The sequence below is a fragment of the Thunnus albacares genome, chromosome 7, assembly GCF_914725855.1.
Source record: "Thunnus albacares chromosome 7, fThuAlb1.1, whole genome shotgun sequence".
NCBI lineage: Eukaryota > Metazoa > Chordata > Actinopteri > Scombriformes > Scombridae > Thunnus > Thunnus albacares.
In genome coordinates, this window is record NC_058112.1 from 20,223,050 (window position 1) to 20,235,309 (window position 12,260).

The window sequence follows — 12,260 nt, forward strand, 5'->3', positions numbered from 1 at the left end:
TGCTGGCTTCAGCCCCGCATAACGCATGGATGTGCAGAATGCAATAAGTACTCCCCCCTATTGCTCTCTTGGAAGGAAGATGGATTTGCACTCTGAATTTTCTCTCATCCTCCCCTGACATATGGATGGATGGATGTATGAATACACCCCCCTACCTCCTCTCTCTTTGTGACTTTTTTTTCCGCCTTACTTCTCCCCCTCTTTTAGCATGTAACTGAATGCATCTCCGCATTCCCCCTGTGATGATGTGGATGAGCACGGTGGCCACAGGGAGCCAAAGCCTCGGGGACAGTCTTAACCAGGCCCCCTGAAGACTCTGCTGATTAGTCGGGCCTGTAAAGCCCCTGTCACAGGAGGAGCACTGTGTCAGACTAGCAGAGCATAACATAATCAGTTTACATGTTTATGTACAAACACACATAGATTATATTATCTGGAAGCATTGTAACAGGAGGTTTCTTCTATTGTCTGAAAAAACAAGACCCTACACGACCACTAAAAATGTATACGGTACTCTCTATACATGTACATGACCTCAGGACGACCTAGCATTACGTGCTATAGCCTAAATGCACCATCCTCCACCACATAAAGGATAAACTCCTCCTACTCAGACTAATGTGGTTAGAGCTCAAACACATGTTAAATAAACACACATTTATATTGATTTAGGTAAAAGGTCATAACCGCCATCCGCTGTTTGTCTTTGCCTTTCATGTCAAGTTAAGCAATGTAATAAGCTCATAAATTATGACACAATATAGCCCAGTTGGCAATTAACAGACTCTCAGAGAATCTCACTGAGCGCATTACTTCTTTGAGGCAGAGAAACATACATCTATATCTATAAATATCTGCAAGATGTATTCTAAAACAAGAAACAACTCCACTGGCTTACACAAAATGATGTAACATGCATGGATGAATAATTGAAGGACCACAGGCAAGTGGATTGAATGTTAATGTGGCACAAGTATACATCCCGCCTCTTCTGTCCCGAGCCTCCGTCCTCATTGGGCCGTTCACTTGCCGCTCAGAGAGAGATCTAGATTCAAAGCTCTCGGGGATTCATGGCTTCTCTTTATAGCAACACTGGAGGAGAACCTACAGTATAGGTTCACTGAATCGCGACAGAATTGTATGAGTGAAGATCAATGAGGCATTAACGAGCCACTCTAACATCCTAATTAAGCTTTCTAAGCTCCACAACCTATGGATCCCCGGGATATAAACATCTTAGCATGTGTGGCCCCAGAATCAAATCAACAGACAATTTTGTAATCCGACGGAGTTCCTCTGCTATTTCATCGTGCAACATCCCCTCCCTCTCTGCTCTCTCTCTCTCCTGAAAATGTGTTACCTTGGTTTGAAAGTCTCTATCACTTCCACCAAGGATGGTTCAGTTCGTACTGTCAGTCTGCCCCTGCCTCACTTCGTAAATAAATGGTCACGCACAACACCTCTATCTCATAGATTGCACACGCAAGGTCAGTGAAGGAGCATAATGACTATCACGCACTATAACACCTTCTCATGGCCAGTGGGGATAGAAGTGTGTTTGAATGGCTTGCCTTCAACTATGGCCGAGCAACAATGACGCATTAACACACTGCTGAAGGGTAAATGAAAAGCCTCTCTGTTGTTGTTTGTCCCTTAAGTACTTTACATACATGTTCCCATGACTGATATTCTTTAGCTAACTGTAGTGCAAAACCAGGAGTATTGCTGTTTCCAGTGGTGGAAGAAGCACTCTACTCCACTCATTAAATGTATTAATACAGTATAATAATGTAAAAATACTCCATTTTAAGTAACAGTCCTGAATTAAAACTCCTACTTTAAGTCCTCTTCCACTCAAATATGTGTTTGCTCATTTTAATTTCACTAGGATGTTTGAGCTTCACTGTGCAGAATGATGAACATGCAGAGTTTGACTAAAAGGCTGTTTTCACATTCATCTGCTGAGGGGTGAAAGTTTCTTAAGTGCTCGTCTTAAATTGGAGTTTAACGTGTGTCATTTTAAAGATTCTAATGAGGTAATTGAGATTTTTTATATATTTTTATGTTTAGAAGTTATCTTTAAGTTAAAATACAGAAATATTATCAGCAAAATGTACTTAAATTATCAAAGTAGAAGTAAATTACATTATTATTAGATTGTTAATGCTGATGAATCTACGTGTGATAGATATATCATAGATATTTTTGTGAAGTATTGGATAATTTTACCTATTTGGGCTTCAAACAACACTTATTTAAATGAAACCATTTAAGAAGGTTAGAGTGGAAATCAATATTTGGTGGAACTGCTAACAACTCATGATAAGGGGCCCCAAATCAACACTGTTTTTTGTGTGTGTGAGGGGACCAAGACAAAAAGGCTGGAAATCACTGCAATGGATTAAGGTTTAATGTTTCATACAGTGGAAATAGTGATCTAAAGTACAAGTACCTAAAATTGCACTTAAGTACAGTTTCCACTGCTGGCTGCTTCACTAATGCAGAACACCACATACTATACAGCATCTCTTGTGTAGAGCTCTTTGCTATTCATCACGAGTGGAGAGATTTCACTTTGATGTGAGCACTGATGATGTTAGCGTTTGAGAGTCACATGACCTATTCACATTAGCTTCAGACGCTTAATGTTTGGTTCAAATAATTTGCCAGTGATATGTTGCTCATATGTTCAATTATGTTTAATAAATTAATGAGGTATAACATAAGGGATGCAGATATGGAGATGAGTGATGGGCACATGAAGGACATGTTTGATGTAAATACACAGACTGCGATGATATAGCTATACATGGGGGGTGTGGAGGGCGAGGGAAGAATGAAAGTGCAGCTTTGTCTCCGGCTCGAGGCAGGCTCAAGAGCCCCGTTTAGAGTGAGCAATATGCCAGGAGCTTGATTGATTAAATCATGGTCAGACATCTGTGAAGTCAGCACTAACACCACGGGGAATGATAAACTCCCAGCAAGCTTACACCTTGCATTTCTAATACACTGTAGATTTATGACGTTTATTTGAGCCTCTAAATTTAGCAACCAATTAAAGTGTGGCTAAATCATTCATTATACATTTGAGATTGTCATTTATCATGAAACAAACAAAACAATAAGTGGCTCAAGTGGAATTAGTTTACAGCAGAGGACGGGGATAGACAGGAGCTCACTAAAGGGCTGAGACATCAAAAAGCTTTCATTATAGTTCAATGTTTTGTTTTTTTTTACCTCCAACTTCTCTATTGTTCACAGACTATAAGCTGCCAGTCATTCTGTTTTGACTGAAAGAAATTAAATGAACCTCAGGTTAATCTTGAAAATACCACAATGCACTCAATCACCGTTAATCGAGGTGAGTCCTCCTGGCCGCATGCTGGACCGAGCAGCCTGCGGTTCCTGCTTGCTGTTTAGTCTATTAGTTGATTTCACAAGTCATTTAAGGAGGTTTCCAGGTGAACACAGAAGCTGGAAAAGCCAGATGTAATGTGCACAGCAAATTACACAGAAAATTGCACTCCTCGGTGGCCCTACGACTTTCACACTAATCCTGAACAATAGAGATAGTTTTGATGTTCACAAAAGCAACATTCTTACTCGGAATACTTTCATGCTTGTTTGTACCTCTATGCAGTGCTGTGCTGACTTAGGGAAAAGGCCACATGATGCTTGGGGGAAGGAGAATAAAATGAGGCGACAAACCAGGAGTCAAATAAAGTTCACTTTGTTGTTGACTTAGCATAGCTGTAGAGGCACATTTTGTATGATAAATAAAGTTGCTTATTAGTTCAGGGGAGAACAACTGCCATTGTGCTGAAGACATAAGCAACCCTGCTTGAGATGCTCTTTGATTAAAATTTAATGTTCAACATATATGTGAAACTAAAATGTCTCCAGTTGGACAGCCCGCATGTTCAGCCTCATAATGCAGCTGTGCATGCACGATAAGAAAAAACTGTTACCATCTGCATTGTAATAGAGCTCCGGTTTTAAATCATGCGTCAAATTGATGAAACACTTGTGAATGAGGAATAATTGGTGTGACGAGTAAATCAGAATTTGTTCACCCTCCCCTGCCATTTTATTTTAAGGTGTGTGTCTTATTATGTATCTGCAAATTGTCTCCAATTTGTCACAGAATCAAAGTGAGGTTAAAACGGCCTAATTGGACTGCAGAGGAAATCTAGTGTGTCACATCTGCCTTGGGCTGGACCAAACACAGAATTTCACTCTGGCTCTGTTGTGTTACACACTGGCGCAAATAATCACAACTGCCATCCATGGCTGAATTGAACAACACGAGCACAGTGCGGTTTGAGCTGTTTGTTTCACATGGCACTGCCACTGTGCTTGTTTGTCAAAGTGTTCCACAAAAAAAAAAAAAAAAGCTCCAATTCCTAAACAGAATGCAAAACCAATTGCTTTTGGAAATAGGGAGATGTGAGTATGAGGGGTGCATCCTTATGGATTGGTGGAAATATTTTGGCTTCTAGGGTGTAAGGTGGCTGGCAAGGAAAAGGTTTATTTTTAGCAGCATGTTTATGTAAGTGACTAACATGTTGTGGAATAATGAGGAGGCTCTCTGGGCCCTTGGTGGAGCTACAGAGACAGAACTCTCAGAGCAGCAGAGGGTGATTGAAGGAAGCTAATGAGCAGGAGGGAAAAAAAAGAACACACGAGTAGAAAGGACTGGGATAATAAAAGCATGAAAATTCAAAAGGAAAAACGACAATTACCAATGGGAGGTCTCTGTAAGGCAGGAGTGAAATACAAACAAATAGAGATGAAAATGGTGGAGGAGAATGTCATTGCAATACGGAAGATAATTATCATGGTCAGAAAAAAGAGACCACTGGCTTGTGAAAACACTGTTTTATTCGATTGGCTGAAAATTTACCCCTAAAAGCATAAAAAACGGACTGAAGCACCAGTAGGTGCAACTGAGCATCTCACTGCTGTGATTTATGAGCTCATTACGGCTTTACATCTAACATCTAAATTGCTTTATATCTTAACTCATTTCAGCATCATGGGCATTTTTTCTACATTTGGTAGTGTAGTCAGCTCTCATTTTTATTTCTGTAATATATAAGAGTTTAGAGCTCTGGTGCTATTTCAGGTAGAGGTCTGTAGCACTATGCAGTTAAGTGCAGTGACTCACTGAAAACACTACAAAACAAAACTACTCTCCTCTACCTAGATGCTGAAATCATCTCATGTTTTTCTTCGATATTATATCCTTCACATCCTCTCATTTGCACCTCATTCTCTCTCACCGCACAACAAGCACTCTCATATGTTATCCGGTACCTCTTCTCAGGAGGGGGCTCCTGATTGGATGGTGGTGCTGCCTGCGCTGTTTCCTGCAGGTCAGGGATATTGGCAAAGTCATCTTGCTCAGCCACACCAATGGCCAAAGCCAGGACCACCATCTTCCCTTCACTGGCTCCCCATAAAACATAAAAATACGATAAAAGATAGAAACAGATGGAAAGAGAGAGAGAGGCAAGAAAAGAGAACAGATGCAAATGATAGGGGGGAAATCGAACATAAAGAAGGTGTGGTGCAGGGGGGAGAGAAGAAAAGAGAGGTCATTTAAGGTGATAGCGAGGACAGGAAGCAAAGAGGCGGCGGGCGGGACAGTATCATATGAGAGTAAACAGAGGAAGCAGTCAACAGAGAAAATTGTCATAAAGGGAAAACACCACGTAACACCCCAGCAGTAAACACTTTGTCCAGGGAAGGATATTATAGAGAAACCTTACACTGAAAGGCCAAGTTAATAATAATATAATGATTTTAATGAAGTGGTGCTGACAACAGGTGCAGGCTGTGTTCACATCACGCAGACAACAAATAATGAAAGGGAACTGCTGGTGATTAGTTAATGACTGTTAATGGATGTGATATTCAGCAGCTTGCACACCAGCTTCCACACATGTGAAAGGTATGTACGAGCCTGTATGCACACACACACACACACTCACCAAACACTCCACCCACACGCAGTAATTTATCTAGTTATTTAACCTGCCTTCTGCTTTCCCTCCAGACTCACCTTTCCCATCGAACATGCCTGTCGTCTTTCTCCAGAGTTAAGATTTAATTAAGCCTCATTAAGAAGATCTGGACTAATTGTTTCTATTTGAGTGACACAGTATCTTGAGGTGCTCGCTGTGTGTCACCGTTTTCTGGGTCACTGCTCTCTCACTCTCCGTGTTGCACTCTTCTCATTTCGTCGTCTCTATTCTGCTACGGTTCCCTCTTCAAATCCTCCCCTTTCCCCCTCATCCCTATCCCTCTACTCTTAATTCTCTGCTTCCTCATCACTCCCTCCTTCCTGTCACACACACCCACGGTTCTATAGCTTAAGCCCCTGACGCCGTTACAATACCTCAGCTAAGAAAATATGATCCTGACAGCTTGTGGAAAGATATCACCCTGAACTTCACAATTTCATCTTTCTTATACACCACTGAAAGCTCTTCTTGCAGCATCACAAAGCCCTGTTTAATAGTCTCCCTTTTGTACATCTATAGTGTCTAACACAACCTCATAGCCCTTTAAGTTAATTATATAAAAGTATATTTTATTATTATATTTTTCCTCTCAAACAATTGAACTGTCAATGTTTAGGTGGGACATTTCAACCTTTAATCCATTACTTTTAGCTAACTATTTCAATATTTTATCCATTTACTGTTTCATCTTCTCTGCTTGTTTGCTATCTAGTTTTCACACAGTCAATTGCAACATGTGGTGTTCAGGCGTTGCAGCTAACTGAATGTATGGATTCTGTTTTTTTTAATCTAATTGTAATTTCTATTTTTTTCAAATTAATTGCGCTACTCCACAATCTTTCCCTCTCGCAACTGCTGAAGTACCTCTGGTTGGGAATCACTGTCTATAATACATAATGTTATAGTGCTTGTATTGATATTATAAGTATAATGGTTATTGGATCCCTCTTCTCCCATCACCTGTTAAGTATGGACATTTACACTCAAGAATATTGGTCAAACACTTCAATCAATGTGCTGAACATTACTGAAATGGAGGCGAGAGAGGGAACAGACATTAACGACATCAGGATAAATTATTGATTTTAAGCCAAAAAGCATGAAGACCAATCTTCAAAGAGATCCATTTGGTCAAATGGTTTCAAAGGCTAGATATCTGTGTCAATGACATCAACACATTCACTCAGCAATGATTCACCCAGATAGGGAATCTGGCCAAGATTGAAATATACTGGCTTGAACAATGGGTCATGTCTATTACTGCACCGCTCTGTCATAAATCATATGAGATGTTGCTGTTGCAGGGAAGGAAATACAACAACAATGACCTCAATTTCACATTTACAATGATGAGTGCTACAGTTGACTATTATGGGCAATATTCTCGATGACCTTGGTGGGTTGCATGTGCTACATTGCTAATGTTCAGTTAGCCAGTGGCATTAGTTCAGCTGTGTCGTGCTCAAATGCCCAGAGAAGCTCTAACGCACATAAAAAAGAAAAGCTAATGGTGTAAAAATAGATTCAGTGTAAATGGACATTAAACACATGTTGTACCTTGGCAGTGTCCTTCCTCATCCCTTCATCACCTCCCCCCTCCCGCCCTCCTCTTCTGGCCTGAAGTAACAATATGTCGTAGAAGTAATGGTGCTGGTGACACAAGATCAATGCTTCAGGGTTAACACAAATCTACACACAGCTGCTTAACCCCTGTTCTTATACTGATGTGCAGTGACACGTGGACTGTGTGATGTACACACGGTGACACACATGTCAGCAGGCTAGCAGCAAAACAGACACACAGTTACTACTAGCGTAAAAGTTACAGTGACACCAGAAAAAAGAGGTGCCATTTTAGCTGCAAATACTCATGAAATATGGATTAGGCTTACTAGTTTGTCTCCTAAGCAGGATATTTAACAGTCATTCCAAAGGATGGCTCCGAAATAACATCATGTAATTGAATGGGATGGTGTGAATATAAAATATATTGTGACTTTTCATGCCACCATCTCATGCATTTAATGAACTAGCACCACTGGCTCTGTCCTGTAAAGACAATTGCAGAGGACAGGCTGAATGCCATCCAAACAGATGTTACTGTTTAGCAGAGCATACACCGTAAACATTGAACAATTTATCACAGAATGGGATGGAAATAGCCTACAATATGTCGCAACTTCCCTGCCATTTCTCATGCACATGATGTAATTCGTTTTAAAATTAGGAGAGAATTTATTTTTTAACAGATCTCAACTCACTCATTTCGACTCATCAGCTCTGTTCATCCATGTGAACAAATGTGGAAAATGATCATTGCTCATGATGTATTGATTCATTAAACATTCGGTTTCGGTTGAGATTTAAATGATCATAAAATATATGAGGTAACCAGATGTACAAAATCTAATAAACAAAATCTATTCTTGTTAATATCAGTGAGTGACCTACAGTGTCTTGATAAAATGAGATGTTAATCCATCTCCTACACAAGGCTTAGAGATAAAAGACAACAGCTTATTTACATTTAAAACTCTACCCCATTAACATTTATATTATAGATTTTTCCAAATATGCCAACCTGTGGCTCATGTACTTTCAACTTCATCATCAGAATTAGCATGATTAGCATTAACTTGGACTTAATTGCCTTTGTAACTGTATATAACATTAAATTATAAATATTAACTTGCAACTAGAAGTTATTGTGCAAACAATGTCTAAACTTTCTCATACAGCCATGAACCATAAACACACACACACGCCTACATTATACACACATACAATATATATGTATGCACACAAGCACTCTGACAGAAGTAATATCCTTCCCTGGATATCAGATACAAACTGAAAGAAAACCACCCAAAGAAGAGACATGGAACAGTAATTGACAAAGGTAAAAGTAAAGACAGAATAGTTAGTAATTAAACATATGTACTGCACATCATAAACAATTTGATTCTGAGAAATTAAGCATTGCAGATGAAAACAAAGAGATACCTTAAACTAATGTATAAAAGACCTATGCAAGCATACTAAGACACAGATAGAAACAGAGGTCTAAGCAGGCAACTCTACAAATGACTCCACAAACATTCAAATGAAGAGTGGTGGAGACTCACAGGAAGGACTTGACGTCCAGGCCACGATTCCGGATCTGATCCATCATGTAATCCCAGCTGCCAGGACTGGCACGTGAGCGCCCTCCTGCTCCACCTCCCCTATAGCGAGAGGCACCTGCTCCTGCTGGGCTGCCCCGTGCACCCCGGGGACCACCTCGTGTACCTGCACCCCCACCCTCACCACCGCTGCCACCTCCCTCTCCTTTCCCAGCACCCCCACCTCCCCCAGGCTGTCCAGGTGCCGTGTGTAATTGTCCCAAACTCTGGGATGTTGTGGGGGGATGGCCGAGACCAGGGCCTGATGGGTGGATGAGGGGCTGCTGGAGGCTCTGCTGGCGCAGCAGTGTCCTAGGCCGGGCCGGCCCAGAGGGGATGTGCTCCAAAGTGGATGCATAGGATAAGACTGGATCCCCAAAGCTAGGAGGGCAGAGGAGCAGGGAGGAAAGAGAGCGCGAAGAAGGCCACGGCCGGCAGAGGACAGGATGGTGGAGAGGGGAAAGGGGGTCAGAAGAGGAAGAAGAAGAAGAAGAAGAAGAGGAAGAAGAAGACACAGTAGATGTAGAAGAGGAGCCGTGGCAAGAGGAGGTGAGTTGGTCAGAAGTAGTGAGGTCAGGAGATGAGACGTAGAAGAGAGGGAAAGAATCATCAGAGATGACACAAGGTGGCACAGGGCAGTAGGAAGACACATCAGAAGAAGTCAGGTTGACATCAGGATAGAGACAGGAAAGTTCATCCAAACAGGAAGTTGATGATCGTGAGGGGGAGGAGGAGGAGGAAGGAGGAAGGGTGGTATTTGACGACAAAGTGGAGAAGGATTCAGAGGGAGGAGCGTGGGGAGGTGGAGACAAGAGGAGGAGGAGAGAGAAAGAGAGCAACGTGAGGCAGCAGCAGTAACAGCAGTAGCAGAAATAGCAGTAGAAGGTGCAGCCTGAGTGATCGCTGTGTGCTGTGTACTGCTCATAGGGCGGCGGCGGGCAGCAGTGTGCCAACTGTGAGCTTGCCCTGTGCGTCTGCGTCAGATGTGCATGCACCTTGCGTGTCTGCGCGGTCTGAGCGTGCTGTTTGCATGAGGGTGCGTTTCGAGTGGGCAGCGGTCGAATGTGCACTGTCCGCACGGGTGTGGAGCGGTTCTGTGCCACGTGACCGCGTCGAGGCGTGTGCGTCGTGGTTTTGCAGCTTCCAGGCCTTCCTGATAAGGGTTTTTTGGTCTGATGAGAGATCCCCATTTCCTCTATTCCTCAGTCAACTTTTTCCATCTCTGATAGCCTCTCCTTCTTTCTCTCTAAGTCTTTTTCGTCTTTTAAATACATGCTGTACCTCCAGAGACATCCCAACAGCCAACCAAGTCCTACAGTATGACTCCCTCCCTCTGTCAGCCTCTCATTTTCCACTCCTCCCCTTGATAAATGCGGTTTAATTGGCTCATTGCCTTTCTTAAAAATGTTTTAGTAGTCACATCTACATAAAGGTGTGTGACACGTTATTACTTACTTATTCTTACATCATTTCTGTGTTTTGTGAGCCTTACAGAATCTTGCATAATCTCTTTTATATTTTTCCACTCACTAAATATATCCTCTTCTCTCTCAGATCGCTGTGTAACCCAGACTACCAGAATTAGGTCATGAGAGAGCTTTTCACATCAGTTACGTGCAGTTTACTCCGTTTTGCATTACTTCATCTAACACAATTTTGCATGAGGCTTTTAGCGTGCTATCAATCATATTTAACTGTCACAAAAAAAAAGATAAAAAAGGGTATTTGAGGGTTTTGCAGAAACGAAATATTTCATGGGCAAACACAGTAGAAAAGGAGAATATGAGGAGTGGCTTTACACAGCGACAGAAAGATGGAGAGAGCGATGGGAGCGATAAGAGCAGAGGGTGACGATGGAGGAGAGACAGAAAATGGGGTGCGAGACACAAACACAAGAGACACAGACACTTATAGCAGCCTGAAAATAGAATCCAATTATAGACAGGGGGCAAAAAGAAAGATGAGAAGAGGAGAGAAGGAGGGACTGAGGAGTGAGGTAGTGATGAGCGTAAATGTGTTGTGGAGGAAGAAATCACAGGCACGAGGTGCCAAAGGAAGGTGCGAAAAAAAATGAAGAACCGAAAATTAACTGCCTCATTTACAACGCTCTGAATATAGACCCTAAATCATGTCATACGTCATGGCTATGAGATACATGCAGTCGGAGACCAACATGCAGTTCACATTTCAGCCTAAATCTTAATTAAAAGGAGGGCCGGCAGGGCGTGACGCATTATTTCAGTCAGTGTGTGTGAAAATGAGACTATTTCTGTGTTGGAGTTTGGAAAGACACACTTGCAGGCGATGCAGTTCCTCACATAAATAAATCATATTTTTGTGCAGATTCATACAGTAGACTCTACTGTGAAGGTGGGCCGGCTGTGTCAGCTGACGGTTTGAGTCAGTGTGATACAGCTCGGGCAGCTATTGTTATCTTCTCATGATGACGAGAGTTCACATTTCCCCAGAGCTAACACCTTGATATGTGCCCACAAGCTCACCTTGACACCCCAAGCTGCACTTTCCTTCCTGCTGAACTTCACCTACCTTCCTGTTTCTACTCAGAACTGATTCATTCATCTAATAATAGCTGCTGCTGAGGTAAAAACGTATATTTGCATAGTATTGACATGTTTATTCTGCTGCACCATGACTGAAATGTTCGCGTTTTTTCTGCCCAGTTCTGAACTCACTTGCTGGGTCTCAGTCCTCCAGACTGCATGTGGCCCTGGACGGTCTGCCACCTCCCGGCCTTCGCTCCCTCTGTCATCATGCTCTTCACGCTGTCGCTGCGATAAGGCCCCCCCCCCATCATCCCCATGCCCAGTTGCTGCCCCCTTCTGACCCCCTGACACTGCCCCACTAACAGAGAGTGAGACAGAGTGGGGAGGTACCACAGCAGACAGAGGGCGTAGAGAGGGAGAGTAACGATAGGCAGAGGAGAAAAAGACCAAAGAGTGTGAGAAAGACAGACACAACACACACACACAGGAAAATAGATTGAGCAACCACATGGCCAAGGAGGTGAGACAGATCAGTAGAGTGTGTGAAGGGGCAGGTCTAGTTTTCCAGG

At 42.3% G+C, this 12,260-nt stretch overlaps 1 protein-coding gene across 2 annotated transcripts in view; it reads right to left on the bottom strand.

Annotated features, from left to right (window-relative positions):
• Positions 1 to 11,964, bottom strand: part of LOC122985721 (rabphilin-3A-like) — a 32,304-nt gene extending 20,340 nt beyond the window's left edge. For both annotated transcript variants that reach the window (XR_006404176.1, XM_044356579.1), the window contains exons 1-2: positions 9,152 to 11,964; positions 5,317 to 5,448 (exon numbers count right to left, since the gene is read on the bottom strand). Coding sequence is in view for 1 of the 2 variants with exons in the window: in XM_044356579.1 (XP_044212514.1) it covers positions 5,317 to 5,448; positions 9,152 to 10,377 (1,358 nt within the window). In the remaining variant the exon portion in view is untranslated. The remainder of the gene's footprint in view (positions 1 to 5,316; positions 5,449 to 9,151) is intronic.
• Between the last annotated feature and the right edge of the window lie 296 nt (positions 11,965 to 12,260).